The sequence below is a fragment of the Giraffa tippelskirchi genome, chromosome 2 (genome assembly GCF_054371585.1).
Source record: "Giraffa tippelskirchi isolate mGirTip1 chromosome 2, T2T-mGirTip1v1.2.pri, whole genome shotgun sequence".
Taxonomy (NCBI): Eukaryota; Metazoa; Chordata; class Mammalia; order Artiodactyla; family Giraffidae; genus Giraffa; species Giraffa tippelskirchi.
Window position 1 is genome coordinate 47,538,894 of NC_137276.1, and position 27,300 is coordinate 47,566,193.

The 27,300-nt window shown below is 38.7% G+C and overlaps 1 protein-coding gene across 4 annotated transcripts in view; it reads right to left on the minus strand.

Annotated features, from left to right (window-relative positions):
* IPMK (inositol polyphosphate multikinase) overlaps nucleotides 1-27,300 on the minus strand; it is a 71,001-nt gene that overhangs the window by 40,784 nt on the left and 2,917 nt on the right. For 2 of the 4 annotated variants that reach the window (XM_081559976.1, XM_081559955.1), the window contains exon 2: nucleotides 4,686-4,771. In XM_081559976.1, coding sequence (XP_081416102.1) covers nucleotides 4,686-4,771 — 86 coding nt within the window. Of the gene's footprint in view, nucleotides 1-4,676; nucleotides 4,772-27,300 lie in introns of all 4 variants that reach the window. The other 2 variants (XM_081559966.1, XM_081559944.1) reach the window with 1 other exon arrangement.

Here is a 27,300-nt window from a genome sequence, read left to right on the forward strand (position 1 = left end):
GGTCTACCTAAGTACTCAAAACCATTTAAGTTTACTCATGTAAAACGCTTATGAAATCTCAGTATCAGAATTCCAATTATATATGTCAAACCACATTCACATCAAGTAGTTATATATGACATAATTCTATTGAATAAACTCAAGTATGGCAGAAACTCACCAAACGTGATACACTGTATTTTCTAGCTTCCCCTATTGAAATGTGAGCAGAAATGATATCAGTCACTTCCTGGCCAAAGTAATTAAAAGCAGGGTGTACCTTATTATCCCTTTGTTCCTGGCACAAAGACATTGAAGACACAGTGTTCATGATGACCTAACAAGATGGAGGAGCCAAATATATCTCTATGTGCTTACCTGAAGAAGTCCACGATATAAGTGAAAAGATAAAAGAACTAGAAGAATAGAAAGGTAAACTTTCTCTTATGTTAAATATTTTTTTTTAAAGTAGTAAGACTGATCTTTACTACAATATGCCAAACAAGATAACCTAAACAACTCTGTACCTAGAAATGTAGGATAAAATATAATATTTCTTACATGTATAGCTGAGCTCCCATGATTAAAAAAAGGAAATTCACAGAGATCTAAAATAAAGAGGAAACCCAAAGTGCTAAGCTGAGCAGTGACATTTGGGCGCAGAGGTCCACTCTGAAGACCTGAACCAAAGGATCTCTGAACTTAGGACCAGTCCTAGAGGACAGAGATAGTGAAAGAGGGAGAGTAAAGAATGCTGTGGGCCAAGCTAACACAGAAAAAAACAGCAAATAAACAATATCAGGAATAAAAAGGGAGTGATAATTAAACTAGCATAGCATTTTAAAAAATACTATGAAGAACTTTATCAGGTGGATAATTACATAAAACTATAATCTATATTTTAATACCACATTAACAAAGAAAATCAAAACATTTAAGAAACGAATCATTAGTTAAAAAATATATCCCTTCCCAGGAACAAATGAGAGAAAGGAAAGATGGAAAGGACTTACGGAAGAAAAAGAGACAAGTCAACAGGCTGCTCTGATGAATTTATAGGTAAGTTTTATCAAGTCTAAGGAATCAAATACTTATCTGATACAAATTCTTCCACAAAAAGAAAAAGGAATGCCCCTCAAAACTTATTTTATGAAGCTAAAAGAAACTTGGTATCAAAACCAGACAAGGACAATATGTGAAGAAAATAATAATCTCATTCATGAGCATAGCTGGAAAAAATCTTATATATATAACACTAGCAAACAAAATCCAGTAATGCATATTATTAAAAAACAAAAACGACATGTCCAAGTACATTTTATTTCAAAAACCAAAGGTAATATGGCATTTACCAGTGGCTTCCCCAGTGGCTCAGATGGTAAGGAATCTGCCTGCAATGCAGGAGACCTGGGTTCGACCCCTGGCTTGGGAAGATCCCATGGAGAAGGGAATGGCTACCCATTCCAGTATTCTTGCCTGGAGAATTCCATGGAGGAGAGTGAAAAAGCTGGCTTAAAACTCAACATTCAAAAACTAAAATTGCGGCATTTGCTTCCATCACTATATGGCAAATAGATGGGGAAAAAGTGGTAAAGTGGAAACAGTGGCAGATTTTATTTTCCTGGGCTCAAAAATCACTGTGGACAGTTACTGCAGCCACAAAATTACAAGACGTTTGCTCCTTGGAAGAAAAGCTATCATAAAGCTAGACAGCGTATTAAAAAACAGTCATCACTTTGCCAACAAAGGTCCGTCTAAGTCAAAGCTATGGTTTTTCCAGTAGTCATGTATGAATGTCAGAGTTGGACCATAAAGAAGGCTGAGCACCAAAGAAGTGATGCTTTCAAACTGCAGTGCTGGAGAAGACCCTTGAGAGTCCACTTGGACAGCAAGGAAATCAACCCTGAATATTCTTTGGAAGGATTGATGCTGAAGCTAAAGCTCCAATCCTGTGGCCACTAGATATGAAGAGCTGACTCACTGGAAAAGACCCTGATGCTGGGAAAGACTGAGGGCAGGAGGAGAAGGGGGCGGCGAAGGATGAGATGGTTGGATGGCATCACTGATTCAATGGACATGAGTCTGAGCAAACTCTAGCCTGGCTTGCTATATATAATTCATGGGGTCAAAAGAGTCAGACACAACTTAGCAAATGAACAACAAGGGTATTTACCACATTAACAGATTAAAAGAGGAAACTCATGACCATTTCAACAGATACAGAAAATCTTTGCCCTCCTGCATTGTCTCTTCCTGGTACAAGAGACTGAGGGGTTGGTGAAGACCTGAGGTCACTTATTTACTTCTCTAGTTCCCTCCTTATCAGTCCAAGTCTTCTCTCAAAGTTACCTTGCTGAGTTCCAGCAACCACTCCCTCTCCATGCTGACCAGCCTACAGGTGGTATAGCCTTATCTCTTGCAGGTGAACTTAAACTCTGACTACAACATTGTAAACAGTCCTTTCATTAAACTGACAGAGTGCATCACTTGTTCCTTGACAGAATCCTAACTCACAAAGAAAGTACTTTTCTTAATCTGTGGAGAAGTATCTCTCAAAAACTTAGCTTGAAAGTCATACTTTAATAGGGAAATGTTAGAAGCACTTTTACTAAATGAGGAGACGATCCCCCCAACATTGCTTCAGTTCATCACACTGAACTATATAGAAATCCCAAACAGAAGTATGTAGATTCAAAAGAGACAAAGAAAGCTTCCAGTCACAGAAGATGTAACCGTCTATACAGAAAGCAACCAAAATTGTTAGAAAGTCTCAGATAACTATAAGTTACTAAGAGTTCACCAAGATTACTATATGTAAGAACACCATGCAAATATCTATTTCATCCCTGTGTATTAGCAATCATTGGAAAACTTAACTCAAAAAAATACTGTTTACGATAGAAACAAAAAATAAGAATAAATCCAACTTAGAATGAATCCAACAAAGTATGTGCAAGACTTTTACAGAGTAAATATAAAATATTTTCTTTGAAAAAGAGGAAGTGTCAGCAATTGAAGACATATTCTAGAGCCAGACTGCCTATGTTCAAACCCAGGGACCATCATTAACTATTTGAATGATCCTGGTCAAATTATTTAGACTAATCATACTGTAGTATAAAATGAGGATAAGAACAGTGTGCCTAACTCACAGGTTGTTGTTAAATGAATTGGTAAAGCATTAATATCAAGTACTTGTTTTTTGTTTTGCATTATCTTTTTACTTGCACCTAAATTTAAGAGGTAAAGTTATAAAATTCTTAGAAGAAAATATGAGCATACACCTTCATGACATTAAATATGACACTAAAAGTCTGCACTTCAAAAGACACTAACAAGAAAATGAAGACAACCCAGAGAATAGGGGAAATATTTACAAGTCACATAAGAAAATCAAAGCAAACTACAATAAGATTAACATTTCACACTCACTTGAATGCCTATTTAAAAACAAAAACAAAACTAACAAGTGTTGATGAGGATATGGAGAAACTGGAATCCTCAAATATTAGTGGTGAAAATGTAAAATAGGGCAGCCACTTTGGGAAACACTTTTGACAGTTTCTCAATTAATTAAATGTAGAATTACTATATGACCCAGTAATTCCACTTCATATCCAATTCTAATATGTAAAATAATTAGAAACAGGTATTCAAACAAATACCAATACGTAAATGTTCATAACAGCCTTATCTACAAAAGCCAGAAGATGGAAACAATCCAAATGTCCTTCAATGAGTGAATGAATAAACAAAATGTGGTGTGTAAATTTAATGGGAGTATTACTCAGCCACAAAAAGGAACAAAGTACTAGTGCCTGCCACAGACTTTAAAAACATGCTCAACAAAAGAAGCTAGACACAAGAATAGCTAAATCCATAGAAAGCAAGTTGGTGGGTGGAAGACATTGGGGTGAGGGAGGAATAGGACATCGTGGCTTAATGGGTACAGGGTTTTTTTGGTGTGTGTGGTGAAAATGTTTTGTAACTAGATAGAGGTGATGGTTATAAAACATTGTGAATCTTCTAAAAATTATTCCTAGTAATAAGGTTAATTAAATGTTAACTGTCCCCCAACCCTTCCCCTCTACCCTCCTTTGGAGTTTCATAGTACACACTAACATGTTCAAGGCTCTAAGAAATTCTGTAGTAAAAAAAAAAAAGTACTTATTTAAACTCAGCATTTCTGAAAAATACAGTCTATCATCTAAGTGTTTTTCAAAAATGTAGGTCAAAACCCATCAATCCAAATTAATTCAGTATATCAAAATAATCGCTCAAAAATGAAATAGAATACAAAATACTAGAATATATTGATAAAGATAAACATTGTATTTTTTTGAGCTGTTGTTTCAGTCACATACACAGCATACTGCTGCTGCTGCTGCTGCTGCTGCTGCTGCTAAGTCGCTTCAGTCGTGTCCGACTCTGTGCGACCCCATAGACGGCAGCCCACCAGGCTCCGCCGTCCCTGGGATTCTCTAGGCAAGAACACTGGAGCGGGTTGCCATTTTCTTCTCCAATGCATGAAAGTGAAAAATGAAAGTGAAGTCACTCAGTCATGTCCGACTCTTAGCAACCCCATGGACTGCAGCCTACCAGGCTTCTCCATAAGACATGCTAACAAATGTATTTCTTACTGAGTCAGCAGCAGAAAACTATGAAAAGCATTTTGGATACAACAAAACAAATCTTACCTCACTTACCATATTATAAAATTCCAGCTCTCTTGGACCCCTTGGAGGTGGCTGCAATTGTTTCAAAACTGTGCCATCTGGATGTTGCAGTATACCTACAGAACAAAAATAAGATATTCTAAAATGCTTTAATAGCCAATTTCATAAATTTAACAGTTTCCTGTTACTTATTTCAGAAACAGAAACATTCAAACAACATATTTCAGTGCCTGCACCAGGAACACAAATTTTAAATAGCTTGCTTTTGTTGTCTCCAACTGTTATGCCCCTTATAGCCCCCTCAGACTTTCTAATAAATAGAACATATTTAAATTTTTATAGAAATTCTTCAATAATAGACTTTCCAGGAGATGTTAATTTATAGTTAAATAAGAAGCAAATTGGGCCTCCCTGATAGCTCAGTTGGGTAAAGAATCCACCTGCAATGCAGGAGACCCCAGTTCAATTCCTGAGTCGGGAAGATCCGCTGGAAAAGGGATAGGCTACCCACTCCAATGTTCTTGGGCTTCCCTTGTGGCTCAGCTGGTAAAGAATCCACCTGCAATGCGGGAGACCTGGGTTTGACCCCTGGGTTGAGAAGATTCCCTGGAGAAGGGAAAGGCTACCCACCCCAGTATTCTGGCCTGGACTATTCCATGGACTGTATAGTCCATGGGGTTGCAAAGAGTCAGACACGGCTGAGTGACCTTCACTTTCAAGAAGCAAATTAAAAGCAGTAACATAAACTGATCCCACTTTTATAAGCAAACAAAAAAAAGTTGACAATGGTTCTATATGAATTTCCCATTTTTTAAGTTTCTCTCATCTGTTATAAGAAAGCAACTAAAGTTTTTTCCTGAGTCAGATGCACTGTGTACAGCTGTACTTACAGCGTGAGGGCACCGAGCCAATGCGAAATGTAGGGATTGAAATCAGGCACCAAGCCTGGACAGGAAGGGGCACCATCTTATGATATGCCCACTCAAAGGGGAGACTGTTTTTCATTTATATATGAAAATCTTAAATTTTCATATATTGAGATTTCATAAAATCATGCCAGTTAGAACACAACAGAGCTCAAATAAATCTATTTCCAATTTTAATGAAATACACTACTTAAGTTTCTATTTCTTTGGCAAGTGTTAGGAATTTTTAAGGACAAAAATGCAGAATTTAATCAACAAAGACAAAGTATCAACCTAAAAGATACAGTAATTGAGTTTGTTTAAGTGCTACTTATAGAATATAAGGAAGGTAAACATTAATTCATATGGGTAAGATTGGTTGGTAAGCAATGAAAAGATTTTGGGACTTCAAAGAACAGTCTAATATAGCTAAAAGTTACTGAAGAGAAATACTGTTCCCAAAGGCTGAGAAAGCCTTCACGACCATGGTAACAAACATTTCCAATGGGCTAACGAATAAAGGTAGACATAAAAAAAGACTTGGAGCTTCCTGATGGCTCAGTGGTAAACAATCAGCCTGCCAATGTAAGAAACACAGGTTCGATCCCTGATCCAGGAAGATCCCACATGCCGCAGGGCAACTAGGCCCCTGCGCCACAACTACTGAGCCTGTGTTCTAGAGCCCAGGAGCTGATACTGAGCCTTTATGCCACAACTACTGAAGCCCACGAGCCCTAGAGCCTGTGCTCCTCAAGAGAAGCCATCATAATGAGAAGCTTATGCACCAAAACTACAGATTAGCCCCCTCTCTGCAACTAGACAAAAGCGTGTGCAGCAATGTAGACCCAGGACAGCCAAAAATTAATAAATAAATAAACCTTAAAAATACTTTACTTAGAAAAAAGGATTGATGAGCTGAATTTGGAGGGGTCAGGGAGCATTTATAAGTGAAGAGAAAACTATGAAGGTTCCCCACCTTGAGGCAGACACCTCATCTAGATACAGGTGAATCTGCCATTAGACAAACATTTTAGCAGGCAAGCAGAAATCAGACTGCAGACAACAGTGTGGGGTAGCAGGATGGATTAGAGACAATAGTCCTAACACAGAAACAGATTGCTTGATCCAGCAATTCTCCCACACTATTCACTCTGAAAAATACCACTCCAGGTTTTCAGAGAAAGCAGCCATGGAGAAGGAGATAGTAATACCAGACATTCTCCCAGTGAATGAATTATAGGATCTAAAAGTAAACCAATAGTATCTTACACGGCAGCCAAATCCCTCACAGCTGAAAAACAGTCATGATAAGAAAAAAAACATTTTGGAAGGCTGAGCCAACACCACATGAACTGAATCTAAGACTGCAGCCCAGCACCAGTTCAACTAAATTCTAGAGGGAATATGATTTATCAGTACCTCACTCTAAACAGAGGGAAGGGCTTATACTCTATGTGCAACAAAACAAAACAAAAAATAGTATATTTCACTTCCCAGGGTTCTTTTCTTTCTTCCCACTGTTTTTTAAATAAGATATCCAAAATTCAATTTAAAAATTGAGACATACCAAAAGAAGGAAGTGTGAAGTATAACCAAAAGAAAACACAGTCAACAGATGATGACACATAGATGAACAAGTACTTATAACTAGCAAACAAGGATGTTACAACAATTATTAAGTATGATGCAATAGAAACTATAGGAAAAATGGATATAAACACTGAATAGATACTTCAGGAGAAATGCAAAGTCTAAAAAAGAACCAAAAGAAATTCTAGAAGTAAAAAGACACAGTATCTGAAATACAATTATCAGCAGATGATTAAGAACAGGCAATCAAAGGGACTGATAATAAACTTTAAGGGAGGTCTATAGAAAATATCTAAATTAGTGCAGTGAGAGAACAAGTATCTAAAAAGAAAAATGGAATAAAGCACTAGAAGCCTGTAGGATAGTATCAAGCCTTCTAACAAATACATAGTTGGAGTATCATAAGGAGAAAAGAGAATGGGTCAGAAAAATAATTCTGGACTTCCACTTCTACACAGGATACAAAAAGCTGAAAGAACACCACTCCCATCTAAAATTAAGGAAAAGTTAGATAATCTACAAAATTATAACTTTTCTTGAAACCATTAGAGCACTGAGACTGTAAACTACAAACATAAAATCTAACCACTATGATATGCCTGATGGGAGCACTCCCTCGCTTACGGTAGCACACGGCAGGAAGATGAGACTACCTTACAAGAAAGTAAGAATAATTCAGCTAATATTTTAACAAACAGTTAACAATAACAAAATACAGGTTAGGGAGAGAATACTGACTTCGAAAAGTTACAAAACACTTGCAACATCTTTTTCAGAAACCCCTCTGTGTCCAAGAGAAAGACTGGAGTAAAAGAAAAAAAAAAAAAAAACTCAATAAAAAGATAAAAAGCAATCCTCAAAAGTACAGTCCTTGAGGAAGCAGATACCATTCCTGTATGCAGATAGGGCAGGGAGTCCCTGGAGAAAAAGAACTAGGCACAGCTTTCTTGACATAAGAGAAACCATTTTAGGTCTAAGTCGTTTGGGGATCTAAGCCTGGCCACAATGCTTGCCCTTGAACAGGACCCAGTAATTAATCTTAAGGGAAGTTGGATGGCATCACCGGCTTAACGGACAAGAGTTTGAGTAAATTCTGGGAGATAGTGAAGGACAGGGAAGCCTGGAATGCTGCAGTTCATGGGGTCACAAAGAGTCACAACTTAGCAACTGAACAATACGAGAAGTGAAGGACTGCAGGAACAAAGGAAAAGCAGTCAAGAAACAATGTGCTGTGCTGTGCTTAGCCGCTTACTAGTGTTCCACTCTTTGCAACCCTATGGACAGTAGCCTGCCAGGCTCCTCTGTCCATGGGGATTCTCCAGGCAAGAATACTGGAGTGGGTTGCCATTTCCTCCTCCAGGGTTCTTCCCAACCCTGGGATCGAACCCAGATCTTCCGCATTGCAGATGGATTCTTTACCTTCTCAACCACCAGGGAAGCCCCAAGAAACAATAGTTCAGTGATAAAGGCCTAGTTCTTCCTCAAGCTATATATATAACAATCTGATACAAATCATAGTTGTTCAGGAACTACACCCCTACTTAAATGAAGGATGGAATGATGAGGTTTCCTCTTCGAATCCTCTATAATTTCAATCAACTAAAACTTGGACTCTATCAATCTCTGCCCCAATTCTAAACTGAATTCTCTGCTCAAGCCCCTCCATGAATATTCCATACATCCTTAACTTAAAGTTTCCCCAATTTTACCATTTAGGGAGACACCACTATGGGAAAGAGCTCCTTACTTACTGCAGGTAATAAATCCTTCTTCTCCTGATCTTTGACTTGGTTATGTCTTTTGGCTCAACACCCACCAAGAGAAAACTAATTTTTCAGGTAACACAACTACAGGAAAAAACAGTTCCTCCCAGAACCTTTTCCCCTGTGAACAAAATTCTTAAGCTTCTAGGGTAAGGGCAGTAAATCATGTTGCCCCCAAAGCACAAAGATGGGCAAAATACTAAGAGAAAAAAATCCTTTAATCCTGCAGGCAAAGAGGGAACATAAAATCATAATGAGTCCTGACTCCAGAGGTGGTCTATTGCTGGGGGAAGAAAAAGAAACTCACTTGCTAAAGAGTTTGTCTCCCACACACACACACACAAAAAAGGAGCAAGAGACAGGAGGGAAAAGGGTAGGTCACACATGCTAGATAAATGAAGGGGTGCAACCCTTGGGATCCAGACTGGCTGGAACCAGCTAAAACTAATGTGGCTCTGAGAACAGTCCAATCACTGACCTTTAGTTCATTATACCTTCATTGTAATAGGTGGTACAGTTGGTAATGAACCTGCCTGTCAATGCAGGAGACATAAGAGACATGAGTTTGTTCGATCCCTGGGTCGGGAAGATCCCCTGGAAAAGAGAATGGTAACCCACTCCAATATTCTTGCCTGCAAAATTCCATGGACAGAGGAGCCTGGTGTGCTACAGGCCATGGGGTTGAAAGAGTCGGACACAACTGAACACATACAACCACAACCAGTACTAAAAATCACCCCCACTTAAGCTGAGACAGTTACAAGATAGATCATAAAAGGTCAGAAGGTGGGCAGTGGCCCAAATCCTGGGAAATCCCCACCCTTCCCAGACCTAACAAGAATACTCACCGCCCTCATTAGCACATGAAATTACTGAGCCCTTAAATCCACACCCTGGGGCAGCTCTCAGTTTCTGACACCATCTGTCAGCAATAAGCAACAGTAGTCTACATATGGAGGAGGGGCATGAACAAAGAGAAAAAACACTTCTGAAGCATGGGTGCAAAGAAGACCTAAAGCAGAGGGCTGGAAAGGAATATTGAGAAAAATCCTCCAGCAAATCACTCTCACTCTAAACATAAGATTACAACAGAGGAGTTTCAAGCCCATGATACACTAAAGGTATATTAGTCTGCTTGTACTTCTGAAATACCAAAGACTGGATGCTTAAACAACGCAAGTCTATTTTCTCACAGTTATAGAGCTAGAAGGCCCAGATCATGGTGCCAGGTACCTTGGCAAGAGGCCTGTGTACAGCCACCTTCTCACTGTGTCTTCACATGGTGGGGAAACAGAGTATACGCTCTCATGTCTATTTTTTATAAGGACACTAATCCTATCGGATCAAGCCCCACCTTATGATCTTGCTTAGTTATAATAAGAAAAGGGAAGGAAGGAAGGGAAGTCGCTCAGTCGTGTCCGACTCTTTGCGACCCCGTGGACCGTAGCCTACCAGGCTCCTCCATCCATGGGATTCTCCAGGCAAGAATACTGGAGTGGTTTGCCATTTCCTTCTCCAGAGGATCTTCCCGACCCAGGGATCGAACCCAGGTCTCCCGCATTGGAGGCAGACGCTTTAACCTCTAAGCCACCAGGGAAGTCCTATAATAAGAAAAAGGAATGGCTAAAAGACAAAGATCCAGCCAATATCCGCTGGATCATCGAAGAAGCAAGAGAGTTCCAGAAAAACATCTATTTCTGCTTTATTGACTGTGCCAAAGCCTTTGACTGTGTGGATCACAATAAACTGTGGAAAATTCTGAAAGAGATGGGAATACCAGACCATCTGACCTGTCTCTTGAGAAACCTGGATGCAGGTCAGGAAGCAACAGTTAGAACCGGACATGGAACAACAGACTGGTTCCAAATAGGAAAAGGAGTCCGTCAAGGCTGTATATTGTCACCCTGCTTATTTAACTTATATGCAGAGTACATCATGAGAAATGCTGGGCTGGAAGAAACACAAGCTGGAATCAAGATTGCCGGAAGAAATATCAATAACCTCAGATATGCAGATGACACCACCCTTATGGCAGAGAGTGAAGAAGAACTAAAGAGCCTCTTGATGAAGGTGAAGGAGGAGAGTGAAAAAGTTGGCTTAAAGCTCAACGTTCAGAAAACTAAGATCATGGCATCTGGTCCCATCACTCCATGGGAAATAGATGGGGAAACAGTGGAAACCGTGTCAGACTTTATTTTTGGGGGCTCCAAAATCACTGCTGATAGTGATTGCAGCCATGAAATTAAAAGACGCTTACTCCTTGGAAGGAAGGTTATGGCCAACCTAGATAGCATATTTAAAAGCAGAGACATTACTTTGCCAACAAAGTCCGTCTAGTCAAGGCTATGGTTTTTCCAGTGGTCATGTATGGATGTGAGAGTTGGACGGTGAAGAAAGCTGAGTCCCGCAGAATTGATGCTTTTGAACTGTGGTGTTGGAGAAGATTCTTGAGAGTCCCTTGGACTGCAAGGAGATCCAATCAATCCATCCTAAAAGAGATCAATCCTGGGTGTTCATTGGAAGGTCTGATGTTGAAGCTGAAACTCCAATACTTTGGCCACCTCATGCGAAGGGTTGACTCATTGGAAAAGACCTTAATGCTGGGTAGGATTGGGGGCGGGAGGAGAAGGGGACGACAGAGGATGAGATGGTTGGATGGCATCACCGACTCGATGAACATGGGTTTGGGTAGACTCTGGGAGTTGGTGATGGACAGAGAGGCCTGGCGTGCTGCAGTTCATGGGGTCGCAAAGAGTCAGACACGACTGAGCGACTGAACTGAAGTGAAAAGACAAAGGGAAAAGCCCTTAAAAATAGAACAAAAGAAAATCCCAGTACCAATTCCTCAGGTGAAACAAACACGCCCCCTTCCTAGCTAGCCCTAATTTGCATAGGGGAGAGGAGGGGGGAGGAGACAAAACTTAAAAAGAGACAGCCAAGACAGGTTGAAACTCCAATACTTTGGCCACCTGATGCAAAAAACTGACTCACTGGAAAAGATCCTGATGCTGGGAAAGATTGAAAGCAGGAGGAGACGGGGACGACAGAGGATGAGATGGTTGGATGGCATCACTGACTCAATGGACATGAGTTTGAGCAAGCTCTGGGAGTTGGTGATGGACAGGGAAGCCTGGAGTGCTGCAGTCCATAGAGTAGCAAAGAGTCGGACATGACTGAGCAACGGAACTAACTGAAGATGTGTTGAGGCCTCTCCTCATTAATCTTAAAGGCCCTGTCTCCAAATACAATCATACTGGGAGTTAGTGATTCAATATATTAATTTTGGAGAGCACAACAGTCAATCCACAACAGAAGGTAACTACAACAACAGAATTCAAACTTGGCTCTACTCCTGACTAGACTGGTTCAATCACCAACATTAACAGCCTAGCAGAAGAGGTATATTCATTTCAGGCATAAATACTGTTTTTGCCTCAGTTACTTCAGTCCTACATATGATATCCAGATTTTAATTAAAAAAGCACAAGTCATATAAAAAACTAAGGGAAAAAACACTGCCAAGAGATAATACAACATACAGAACAGTTTCAGAGATTACACTGATGTTATAATTATCAAACTTAAAATAACCATAATTAATGTATTAAAAACTGTAACAGGAAAGGTAAGACATGCATGAAAAGATGCGTAATTTCAGCACAGATAAATTTTGAGTTAATGGAATGTAAGAAATAAAAAACATGGTAAGAGAGATTAAAAACTGCTTTCTATTGGTTTACCAGTAGACATAAAACAACAGAGGAAGAAATCAGTAAATGTGGGGACAAGGAATCCATAGGGACAGAGGAGCCTGGCAGGCCACAGTGAAGCGACTTAGCACACACACATGCGTGCAACAGAAATTACCCAAATTGAAACACACAAAAAAATAACTACATGTTAAAATTTCTATCTGTGGATGGAATAGTGTAGGTAATTTTTAACTTTTTTTTTTTTTTTGGTAACTTTTCCCAGAAATTTCAATAATAAACATATTTTGCTTTCATTAATAGAAAACATACTTGACACAGGAAAACATATACACTAAATAATTACATACTCTGTATAATCTCAATTATGTAACCAAGTTATTAAAAAGATTTTTTTAATGACCAAAATGACAATGTCCAAAATGTTCTAAAACTAATAAAAACAAACTATAGAGCCAGGAAGCCCAGAGAATGATAAATAGTATGGAAAAAAAAAAATTCCTAAGACATTTTAATACAAAATTGAAACACAAAAACAAAAATGGTTAAAAGGATGGGGGATTAAAAAAAGATATACTACTCATAAGAAAGTTGATATACTAATATTCTTATATATCAAGTTATGCTAATGTCATATAGACTTCAAGAAAAGAAATATTGTATGTAAACGACATGCCATAATGATAAGGTCAATTCATTAAGACACAATGGTAGCAAAGTTTCAAAATACATGAAACAAAAACTGAAAAGACAGACTCACAATTACTATCTCAATCATTCATAAAAAAAAGTATTCAGAACATTAGTATTGATATATAAAACTTGAACAACAGTATCAAACAACTTGACTACACTGACACTTATAGAATACTACATCCAACAGAATATATATATTTTTTCATGTATAAATGGAACTTTTATCAAAACTGACCATCTGCTGTACTACAGAAAATAAATCACACAGAGAATATTCTCTGACCACAATGGAAGTAATAATAAGACATCTGGGAAAATACCAAATAGACAGAAAGTAAACACACTTCTCCTGGAGAAGGAAATGGCAACCCACTCCAATATTCTTGCCTGGAAAATCCCATGGTCAGAGAAGTCTGGTGGGTTACAGTCCATGGGGTCACAAAGAGTCAGACACAACTAAGCGACTTCACTTTAAACACACTTCTAACTAATCCATGGATCAAAATTCACAAGGGAAATTAGGAAATATTTTAACTAGGTGATAATGAAACCAACATATCAAAATTGTGAAATGCACCTAAAAGTACCATTTAGTGCTTAGAGAAAAATGCATAGTTTTAAATGCTTATATTGCAAAAGAAAGAAGTTCCAACTTAAGATACAGAAAAAAAAAGATTAAAGAAAGACAGGAGCAAAAAAAAAATCAGTGCAATAAAAATAGACAACAGAAAAGAATCAGTGAAACTAAATGGTTGTCTGAGATCAATAAAACTGATAAACCTCTAGCTAGACAGATCAAGGAAAACAAATAATCATTATTAGAAATAAATGAAAGATGAGAAGTCACTACAAATGCTACAAACATTAAAAGCATAAAAGAATTATGAATTTCACACTAATAAATTCAACAACTTATGGGTTTCCCCGGTGGCTCAGTGGTAAAAAATTCACCTGTCAATGCAGGAGACATAGGTTCGATCCTTGGTCCAGAAAGGTCCCACATGACACAGAGCAACTAAGCCCATGTGCCACAACTACTGAGCCTGCACTCTAGAGCCCAGGAATTGCAACTACTGGGCCAACGTGCTACAAGCACTGAAGCCCATGCACCTTAGAGTCCATTCTCTGCAACAAAAGAAGCCACCACAGTAAGAAGCCCACACACCACAACAAAGAGTAGTGCCAGCTCACTGCAACTAGAGAAAAGCCTATGCAGCAATGAAGACCCAGCATAGCCAAAAATAAATTAAACTTATTAAAAAAAAAAAAACTTAGATAAAGTGTACAAACATCTTTAGACAGAGAATAGAAAATTTAAGTTGTCCTATGTATACCAGTACTTTGTCCACCTAATGCAAAGAACTGACTCATTTGAAAAGATCTTGAATAAATTTATAAAAAAAAAAAAAAAAGAAAAGATCTCGATACCAACAGCTATATGCCAATAAAATGGACAACTTGGAAGAAATGGAGAAATTCTTAGAAAAGTATAACTTTCCAAAACTGAACCAGGAAGAAATAGAAGATCTTAACAGACCCATCACAAGCACGGAAATCGAAACTGTAATCAGAAATCTTCCAGCAAACAAAACCCCAGGACCAGACGGCTTCACAGCTGAATTCTACCAAAAATTTAGAGAAGAGCTAACACCTATCCTCGGAGAAGGCAATGGCACCCCACTCCAGTACTCTTGCCTGGAAAATCCCATGGGTGGAGGAGCCTGGTAGGCTGCAGACCCATGGGGTTGCTAGGAGTTGGACACGACTGAGCGACTTCACTTTCACTTTTCCCTTTCATGCACTGGAGAAGGAAATGGCAACCCACTCCAGTATTCTTGCCTGGAGAATCCCAGGGACAGCGGAGCCTGGTGGGCTGCCGTCTATGGGGTCGCACAGAGTCGGACACGACTGAAGCGACTTAGCAGCAGCAGCAGCAACACCTATCCTACTCAAACTCTTCCAGAAAATTGTAGAAGATGGTCAACTTCCAAACTCATTCTGAGGCCACCATCACCCTAATTCCAAAACCAGACAAAGATGCCACAAAAAAAGAAAACTACAGGCTTATATCACTGATGAACATAGATGTAAAAATCCTTAATAAAATTCTAGCAAACAGAATCTAACAACATATTAAAAAGATCACACATCATGACCAAGTGGGCTTTATCCCAGGAATGCAAGGTTTCTTCAACATCTGCAAATCAATCAATGTAATACACCACATTAACAAATTGAAAGATAAAAACCATATGATTATCTCAATAGATGCAGAAAAAGCCTTTGACAAAATTCAACATCCATTTATGATAAAAACCCTCCAGAAAGCAGGAATAGAAAGAACATACCTCAACATAATAAAAGCTATATTTGACAGACCCACAGCAAACATTATCCTCGGTGGTGAAAAATTGAAAGCATTTCCCCTAAAGTCAGGAACAAGGCAAGGGTGCCCACTTTCACCACTACTATTCAACATAGTTTTGGAAGTTTTGGCCACAGCAATCAGAGCTGAAAAAGAAATAAAAGGAATACAGATAGGAAAAGAAGAAGTAAAACTCTCACTGTTTGCAGATGACATGATCCTCTACATAGAAAACCCTAAAGATTCTACCAGAAGATTACTAGAGCTAATCAATGAATATAGTAAAGTTGCAGGATATAAAATTAACACACAGAAATCCCTTGCATTCCTATACACCAATAATGAGAAAACAGAAAGAGAAATTAAGGAAACAATACCATTCACCATTGCAACAAAAAGAATAAAATACTTAGGAATATATCTACCTAAAGAAACAAAAGACTTATATATATAGAAAACTATAAAACACTGATGAAAGAAATCAAAGAGGACACAAACAGATGGAGAAATATACCGTGTTCATGGATTGGAAGAATTAATATAGTGAAAATGAGTATACTACCCAAAGCAATCTATAGATTCAATGCAATCCCTATCAAGCTACCAACGGTATTTTTCACAGAACTAAGACAAATCATTTCACAATTTGTATGGAAATATAAAAAACCTTGAATAGCCAAAGCAATCTTGAGAAAGAAGAATGGAACTGGAGGAATCAACCTGCCTGACTTCAGGCTCTACTACAAAGCTACAGTCATCAAGACAGTATGGTACTGGCACAAAGATAGAAATATAGATCAATGGAACAAAATAGAAAGCCCAGAGATAAATCCACGCACCTATGGACACCTTATCTTCGACAAAGGAGGCAAGAATATACAATGGAGAAAAGACAATCTCTTTAACAAGTGGTGCTGGGAAAACTGGTCAACCACTTGTAAAAGAATGAAACTAGAACACTTCCTAACACCATACACAAAAATAAACTCAAAATGGATTAAAGATCTAAACGTAAGACCAGAAACTATAAAATTCCTAGAGGAAAACATAGGCAAAACACTCTCCGACATAAATCACAGCAGGATCCTCCATGATCCACCTCCCAGAATATTGGAAATAAAAGCAAAAATAAACAAACGGGACCTAATTAAAATTAAAAGCTTTTGCACAACAAAGGAAACTATAAGTAAGGTGAAAAGACAGCCTCCAGAATGGGAGAAAATAATAGCAAACGAAGCAACAGACAAACAATTAATCTCAAAAATATACAAGCAACTCCTGCAGCTCAATTCCAGAAAAATAAACGACCCAATCAAAAAATGGGTCAAAGAACTAAACAGACATTTCTCCAAAGAAGACATACAGATGGCTAACAAACACATGAAAAGATGCTCAACATCACTCATTATTAGAGAAATGCAAATCAAAACCACAATGAGGTACCATCTCACACCAGTCAGAATGGCTGCTATCCAGAAGTCTACAAGCAATAAATGCTGGAGAGGGTGTGGAGAAAAGGGAACCCTCTTACACTGTTGGTGGGAATGCAAACTAGTACAGCCACTATGGAGAACAGTGTGGAGATTCCTTAAAAAACTGGGAATAGAACTGCCATATGACCCAGCAATCCCACTGCTGGGCATACACACCGAGGAAACCAGAATTGAAAGAGACACGTGTACCCCAATGTTCATTGCAGCACTGTTTACAATAGCCAGGACATGGAAGCAACCTAGATGTCCATCAGCAGATGAATGGATAAGGAAGCTGTGGTACATATACACAATGGAATATTACTCAGCCATTAAAAAGAATACATTTGAATCAGTTCTATTGAGATGGATGAAACTGGAGCCCATTATACAGAGTGAAGTAAGCCAGAAAGAAAAACACCAATACAGTATACTAATGCATACATATGGAATTTGAAAGATGGTAACAATAACCCTATATGCGAGACAGTAAGAGACACAGATGCATAGAACTGTCTTATGGACTCTGAGGGAGAAGGTGAGGGTGGGACGTTCTGAGAGAATAGCATTGAAACATGTATATTATCATATGTGAAACAGAACACCATTCCAGGTTCGATGCATGAGACAAATGCTCAGGGCTGGGGCAATGGGATGACCCAGAGGGATAGGAAGGGGAGGGAGGTGGGAGGGGGGTTCAGGATGGGGAACACATGTAAACCCATGGCTGATTCATGTCAATGTATGGCAAAAACCACTACAATATTGTAAAGTAATTAGCCCCCAACTAAAATAAATAATTTATTTTTTTTTAAAGTGGAAAAAAAAAAAAAAAAGAAAAGATCTTGATGCTGGGAAAGATTGAAGGTGGGAAGAGAATTGGACAACAGAAGATGAGATGGTTGGATGGCATCACTGACTCAATGGACATGAGTTTGAGTAAACTCCTGGAGTTGGTGATGGACAGGGAGGCCTGGTGTGTTGCAGTCCATGGGGTCGAAAAGAGTCGGACATGACTGACTGACTGAACTGAACTGATGTATACCAAAGGCTTCCTGCGCAGCTCAGTCAGTAAAGCATCTGCCCGCAATGCAGGAGACCTGGGTTCAGTTCCTGGGTCAGGAAGCTCCCCTGGAGAGGGAAAACGCAACCGATTCCAGTATTCTTGCCTGGAGGATCCCATGGACAGAGGAACCTGTTGGACTAGGGCTCATGGGATCACACGAGTCGGACACAACTTAGCACTAACTTTTTATGTGTACCAAAAACATTGATTTCATATTTTTAAATATACTGAGACAATTGAAGCCAAAATGTGCTCATTAGTATATTCTATCCAACATTTACAGAAAGATACCAGTTTTACCAAGAAAAGTAGGGAACATTTCCCCGCTCACTTTATGAAGCCAGCATATTCATTTTTAAAAACCTCAACGAAGACTTAAAACTATAGGCAATTATCTCAAATGAACACAGTCAAAGAAATCTTTAATAAAAACACTAAGAAACCAAATCCAAATATGCCAACAAACTTGGAAAACTCAGCAGTGGCCACTGGACTGGAAAAGGTCAGTTTTCATTCTAATCCCAAAGAAGGGCAATGCCAAAGAATGTTCAAACTACCCTACAATTGTACTCATTTCACATGCTAGCAAGGTTATTATACTCAAAATCCTCCAAAATAGGCTTCAACAGTAAATGAACTGAGAACTTCCAGATGTACAAGCTGGATTTAGAAAAGGCAGAGGAACCAGAGATCAAATTGCCAACGTCTGCTGGATCACAGAAAGAGCAAGAGAATTCCAGAAAAACATCTGCTTCATTGACTATGCTAAAGTCTTTGACTGTATGGGTCACAACAAACTGCAGACAATTCTTAAAGAGATGAGAGTACCAGACCACCTTACCTGCCTCCTGAGAAATCTGTATGAAGGTCAAGAAGCAACAGTTAGAACCAACCATGGACAACACACTGGTTTAAAATTGGGAAAGGAGTGCATAAAGGCGTATATTGTCACACTGTTTATTTAACTTGTATGCAGAGTACATCATGTGAAATGTCAGGCTGGATGAATCACAAGCTAGAATCAAGACTGCTGGAAGAAATATCAATAACCTCAGATATGCAGATAATACCATTTTAATGGCAGAAAATGAAGAGCAACTACAGAACCTCCTGATGTAGGTGAAAGAGGAGAGTGAAAAAGCTGGCTTGAAACTTAACATTCAAAAAACTAAGATCATGGCATCTGCTCTCATCACTTCATGGCATATAGATGGGAAAACAATGGAAACAGTGACAGACTTTATTTTCCTGGGCTCCAAAATCACTGTGGACAGTGACTGTAGCCATGAAATTAAAAGATGCTTGCTCCTTGGAAGAAAAACTATGACAAACCTAGATAGCTTATTAAAAAGCAGACATTACTTTGCCGATAAAGGTACCTATCATTAAAGATATGGTTTTTCCAGTAGTCACGTACATATGTCAGAGTTGGACCATAAAAGAGGGCTGCTGCTGCTGCTGCTAAGTCACTTTAGTCGTGTCCGACTCTGTGCGACCCCACAGACGGCAGCCTGAGTGCTGAAGAATTGATGCTTTTGAACTATGGTGTTGGAGAAGGCTCTGAGAGTCCCTTGGACTGCAAGGAGATCAAATCAGTTAATCCTAAAGGAAATCAATCCTAAATATTCTTTGGAAGGACTGATGCTGAAGGTGAGGCTCCAATACTCTGGCTACCTGATGCAAAGAGCCAACTCATTGGAAAAGACCCTGAGGCTGGGAAAGACAGAAGGCAGAAGGAGAAGGGGATGACAGAGGACGAAATCCTTGGATGGCATCACCAACTCAATGGACATGAGTTTGAAGGACAGAGAAGTCTGGCATGCTGCAGTCCAAGGGGTTGCAAAGACTCAGACATGACTGAGCAACTGAACAACAATTTATCACAACCATGTGGACCTTAATCCAGGAACACACAGTTGATTTAAATATTCCAAGATGAGTAAACATATTGATGTTTGGGAAGACAGTTTTCTGAGAAAAAAGGGAGATATGAATATAGAACAGGGAGAAGAAAGAAGAACTCTGTGATATTAGATTTTAATTACAGATATGAATATTAACTTTAATTTTTACCAATAAGAAATTATTTCTTAATTTATTCTGCTGAAAGGACCAACAACAGTAACAATCAAGGAGCAATGAGTATACCTGTTGCCCAGATGTTGGTTTTTAAATACCATTTACCCCCAAAGGATGTACCTTTCCCTCCCTTCCTTGCTTTTTGCTTCTCTTCATTCTTCCACTATTCATAAAGCTTCCTCAGATAACCACTTCACCTTCTTGCTTTTCTTTTTCTTTGGGATGGTTTTGTTCACCACCTCCTACACAATATTACAGACCTCTGTCCATAGTTCTTCAGGCATACTGCTATCTAGATCAAGTCCCTTGAATCTATTCATTACATCTACTGTGAATTCATATGGGATTTGATTTAAATTATACCTGGCTGGCCTAGTGTTTTTCCCGGTTTTCTTTAGTTTAAGCCTGAATTTTGCTATGAGAAGCTTATCATCTTAGCCACAGTCAGCTCCAGGTCTTGCTTTTGCTGACTGTATACACAGCTTCTCCATCTTTGGCTACAAAGAATGTAATCAATTTGATTTTGGTATTGACCATTTGGTGATGCCCATGTGTAAAGTATTCTCTTGTGTTGGTGAAAAAGGGTAGAGAGCTGGCTTAAGACTAAATATTAAAAAAATCTAAGATCATGGCATCTGGTCCCATTACTGCATGGGAATAGAAGGGGAAAACATGGAAGCAGTGACAGATTCCTCTTTTTGGACTCCAAAATCACTGTGGACAGTGACTACAGGCCATGAAATCAGAGGACAATTGCTTCCTGGCAGGAAGGTGATGACAAACCAAGACAGTGTGTTGAAGAACAGAGACATTACTCTGCCATGATGCTGAAGCTCCAGTATTTTGGTCACCCGATGCGAACAGACGACTCACTGAAAAAGTCCCTGATGCTGGAAAAGATCGAGGGCAAAAGGAAAAGATGCTGTCAGAGGATGAGATGGCTGGACGGCATTACTGATGCAATAAACATGAATCCAACTGGGCAAACTCCAGAAGATGGTGAGGGACAAGAAGGCCTGGCACACTGCAGTCCATGGAGTTGCAAAGAGTCAGACATGACTGGGCAACTGAACAACAACAACCCCCCAAATGAACTAGGTTCTTGAGAAAATAGTGTCTTATTCTAACGCTGGGACCCTAAAGGTGTAAGATGAACGTGGGACATCTTTTCATGCCACAAAGTGAGAAAATGCTTTAAAGTATGGGGACGTTAAAAAGACACAGGAGCCAGCTTGAAGAAGCTCCCACTGCCAAAATCTGGGACAACTGAGCATCAAAATTAAGCAGCAACAATAAAGGCTAAGATCCATCCATTGAAGTTGAAAAACCCAGCAGTCCATCCTACTCATTAAAGAGAGAGAGAAGGAAAATCTATATTCCTTAAAGAAGAATGCCAACTAACAAATATAACAGGAATAAGAGATTAGAACATCATTTTCCAGCTAACATGGTAATAAGTTGAGTTGGTCAAATATCATTAATGAGTGCTTGTAACATTTGGTGAAAATGCCAATGATATGCAGAATGTTTAACAGTCTCAAAATATTCCTCTCAAATTATTTACCTACAATAGGAAAAATTAAACTTAACTGTGGAAAATCTGGCAGACATCATTAATCAGCTGATTAAAGTTATATCACCAGTAATGCAATTGACATCCTGTGCTGTACGATATGATGCTTCAAGAAAACAACATAATTCATTTGGTATTCTTATAAAAAATGCATTCATCTTATTCTAATCATAAGGAAATAATCAGAGAATCTTGACGAATATTCTAAAAGTCATATGCCTATAGTCTTCAAATATTTCACAGTTAAGAAAGATAAAGAAAAAATTTTAAGAACTGCTCCATATGACAGGCAACTAGAGGGTGATAACAACTAAATGCAATGTATATAACCTTAGATGGGGGAAAACTGCTATAAAGAAACATTATAGGAACAGTGGCAAAAGCCAAATGATAAATATTCTGGATTTGATAATTTTACCATGGTTAGGTAAGAAAATGTTCTTATTTTTAGGAGATAGACAAGAGGTCATGATGCCGGCAACTTGGTTTTCAATGGTTCCACAAAATCATTATCATACATGATGAAGCAATCGTGGCAGAATATTAATTGGCAAATCCAGATGAATGGTAATATATATTAGTTTGTTGTTCTATATTTGCAACTTTTAAATTTGAAATTTCCCAACACAAAAATCTTTTAAATTCTTAAAAAAGGAAGTATGATATACAGTAGCATCAATTATTTAGTTAAAATCTAGTGTAAGACTTTTACACTGAATGCAAATGGCCAGAAATAGTCAAGACAATCAAAAGTGAGATGTTTATTCTACCATACATCAAGATTTATTATACAGCAGCTTAAATTAAGGCAGTGAGGTATTACTGCTAGGATAAACAAACCAGTAAAACAAGTCCTATATGAAATGAAAGAACTGAGGTATATATTCACAACGGAGTACTAATAAGCTGTAAAAAGCCAATAAGGAAGCACTCTATGAACTGCTAATACTAATTTCTAGGAAATACTGCTAAGTTTAAAAAACAAAGTACAAAAGAGTATATACAGTATACTACTTTTTGTCGGAAGAAAGGAAAAGAAGAAAATAGAGATCTGCTTAATTCTGCAACAATAAATTCAGAAAATAAATCAGAAACAATGAAACTGGTTACCTACAAAGGATGCTGAGAAATGGGATAGAGTGATAGAGAATGACACTTCTAATATACCTTTTCTGCAAAGTTTTGCTTTTGGAAGCATATTAATTTTATAAGCATTCAAAAACTGATCACTGAAGGAAGCAAAATGAATTTAGACAGAAACAAACATATTTCAAATGAATAATATTACCATTGAGAAGAGGGAAGTAAAAATAACCACACACACAAAAAATCCTAATCCAAATAGCTTTTGAAAAGTTTCCAACCACATACCCTCAATGAAAGGGAATCTAATCTTGAATTCTTTATTTTAGGTTTGTTTTCTACAGTAGTATGAGTATAGAAATTCTGAAGATCATAGGATTAAAAAAAATTTACTATTGCTGGGAGCCAGGTTCTCACTGAGGTAAATGGAAAATACAAATTTAGATTCAGGAAAAGGAAAAGAACTCCACGGAGTTGGAATGAAACTAGAAGTATCAATATGCAATTATGATTTCTAAAATATTAATATTTATACACACTTTTTAGTAATGTCCATTGAAAATACCTGGAAGCAGTGACACCCCAGTGGTAACAAGCAAACCTGCACCCAGATCTTGATTTCTAAAAACCATTTCCCACTAAAAATGAACCAGGGCTCCTTAGAGAAATGGCATGTTCCAGAGCTGTGGGGACTTCCCTGGCAGTCCATTGGTTAAGACCCCATGCTTCCAGTGCAGGTCTTCAATCCCTGGTTTGGCAAACTAAGACCCCACAGGTCATGTGGTGTGCACTCCCCCAAAAAAATTATTGAAAAAAAAATAGCTTGTGACAGAAAGGAAGGAAGTGGTCAAATCTGGGACAATTTGAACAGCAAAATAAACAAGTTCTATAATAGATTATGACCCTATAAAATAAAAATCCATGACTCCAAATTGATCATAAAAAAGAACACACATACATAGGAATAACAGACAGCTATTTCTTATTTTTTCTTTTCTTACAAAGTCAACTATGCTCCAATAAATAAAATATCAACTATATTCCCTATGTTGTATATTACATCATTGTAACTAATTTTATTAATCCCCTTCACCTATTTCACTCTTCCCCAGTGCCCATCCCCTCTAAGAATCATTAGTTTGTTCTCTATATCTGTGAGTGGAGGGCCCCCCGCCAATCCCCCGCAATCTGCTAGAGCTATTTCTTAGATTCAGTGCTCAGTCACTCGGTAGTGTCTGACTCTTTGCAACCTGACTGACTATAGAATGCTGACTGTTAAGATAGAGTGGTAGAATGAAAAAAGAAAATCACAATTTTTCAACTATCAGAGTAAAGGCTGCTTCAGGCAGAATCATCATTAGATGTGTAATCTAGGAGTCAAGTATGAGGATCCCAATATTTGCATGAACTTGTAAGTATCTCTCCACAGACAGCTTAATAACACAGGGAGAAAATATTAACTATATACTAGAGAAGCCAAACCACACTTGGACCAGATGATCAAGTTAACATCACTAATAACAGGCAGATAGACAGTGTGGACCTCTAGATGTGATACCCTAAAAAGGATATATTATATATCATTTGTATAACATTCTAGCCAAAAAAGTATCACCTGAATCTCATCGTAAGAACCCATCATAAATCCAAATTAAATAATACTTTATTAAGTAACTAGCCTGTACTCTTCAAAGTCTTATCATTTTTTAAAAAGCTGAGAAACTGTTACAAATTATAGAATTCCAAGAGACAAGAGAACTAAATGAAACAAATGATTCTAGACTAGATCCTAGCCTGAAAAAACCAAATATAAAAGACATTATTGGAACAGTGGACAAAATTAGAATATGGACTATAGATGGAAGTACTGTATTGTTACCGAAACATAAGTTAGTGTGCCCAACACACAGTGAGGCCAAATGATACCAAAATGAGCTTGGAACAGAGAAAGGTTTACTGCAGGGCCATGCAAGATCAGTGGTTCATGCCTTAAAAACCCCCAACTTCCCAAGAGCTATCAGCAAAGCACTGTTAAAGGAAAGGTGAGCGAGGGGTGTGGTTAGTTGTTGCACCGTCAGATCCTTTGTTCTCGAGGTCAGGTCATGGTCAGGTAACGATGTTCCTGTAAACCTCCACCAAACAAATTATGTGTTAATGTGTTATTCTCTGTTCTGACAAGAAAGAACCAGATCCCAAGGCACAACTTTCACCCTTTGAGATCCAGGTCCTGGTTAAGAGGAGGCAGATCTCAGCTGGTGGCTCCCTCAGGGCCAGGTCCCCAGACTCTGCCCAACTGTCATCAGTGAGGGAGCCTAGTGCTCTGGGCCCACCTGGCCCTCAGGCTCCTCAGGCCACCCAAATGGCAAGGGCCAGCGCCCACCCATTGCGCCCCATGCAGACCACCACTGCCATTAGTTGGCAGAGGTAGAGGAGAGGTTCACTGCAGTCCCCAGGCCTGGGCCAGGCCAGCAGGTGGCCCTGGCCAGGGCTCTGGAACTCTGCAGAACACAGCCCCCAGTCTGTTTCCTGGGCCCCCCAGATCATCCAGCAGCCCAAGGTTGGGTGAGCTGGAGGGCCCTCCCCCGCCCCGGGCAAAGGCTGGGGTCTGCCTCTTACCTCACTCTCCACCTCAGGACCACCACTCCCCCAACTGTTGGCTGAATCCCCCACTTAACAGTAATTCACTGACAGTTGGTTGCTCATGGGAGGGGACCACTACAACACTGACCAATGGCAGAGCAGGACCACTACCGGTTGCTCACTGACAGTTGGTTGCTTGTGGGAGGGGCCCACTGTTGGGGGTGGGGTGTCTGGTGTGAGGCGGTAATGGAGCTCAGTGACAGTCAGGTGCTAAGGCCTGTGCTCCACGGCTCTGTCACCATTTCAAACTGTTAAATTTTCCATATTTGATAAACGTGCTGTGGTTACAGAAATACACACTAACGTACATTCTTAAGATTCACACACTGAGGTATTACTGTGTAAAGAAAGGCGCATGATGTATGCAACCAACTCTCAAATAGTTAAGAAAAAATGTTGTTGTTCAGTCACTAAGTCATATCTGACTCTTTCGTGATCCCATGGACTGTAGCCCACCAGGCTCCTCTGTCCATGGGATTTCAGACACAATAATTCTGCAGTGTGTTGTCATTTCCTTCTCCAAGGGATCTTCCCAACCCAGGGATCAAATCCACGTCTCCTACATTGGCAGGTGGATTCTTTACCACAGAGCCACCAGGGAAGCCCCCCAAAAAAGGAAGTGTATATACAGAGAGATAAATTCAGAAAAATGTTAAATTCCCTATATTGTTCTTGTAACTTTTCTGTAAGTTTGAAATTATTTTAAGTCAATTAGTTTCAGAGGATATCTTAAAAAAAATAGTACTGTAAGCCAAAATAGTTGTGGGTCTTCCCCCCAGAACAATATCAGTTTAAATCCTTCTTTTCCCTATAGACCATCTCATTTTTATATCCTAAATTGGATTAAGATACAAATACCTGAGTTCAGCTTGTTTAAAACCTCAAGGATGTTTGAAGGAAATTAATGGTACATGTTAAGTATCAAAACAAAAAAGGATTTTACATTTTGGCAAGATTTGGGATTTCAAATTGATAGCAATTACATTTTTGTGAAACATAACTATAGAAAAAGTTGTATAAAACAAGACCCAGGAGTTCCCTGGTGGTAAGGATTCCAGGCCTTCACTGCTGAAGCCCAGGTTCAATCCCTGGTCAAGGGAACTGAGATTCTGCAAGGCCTGCAGCATGGCCCAAAAAAGGTTGTATAATGTGCAAGGTATACTATAATGTACAAGAATGTTTAATACATTATTTGTAACAGCAAAAAAAAAAAATAGTGAAAATCTAAAATTTCATCACCAGAAGACTAGTTATGACACATTCACACTATAGAATACTACAGTTTTTTAGATGAAGTATATTATAGGGAGGAAAATATGACATACTATATAACACAATACAAAATGAAAGCAAGAAGTTGCATATATATTCATACGAAAAATTGGAAGTGTGTCAATGTGTTTACATATGTGACCAGAAACAAAGGCCTGAAAGGACACACCAGAAAGTTACCAGTGATTGCCCTGGGAGAGGGAAAATAGGGGGAAAGGCACTCATGTAATATTTGAACTTTTTTTCGTGAAAGATCATGTACAACTTACAACTTGAAAATGTAAATATTTTGTATTCTTAAAAATAAGACATAAATATACTTTGATGAAATGATTTCACTGAAGAACAAAAAATATAGCTCTTGATATCAGAAATATAGCATCCCTTCTTAAGCAGTTATAACGATGCAACAAGATCTATTTTTCTGTTCA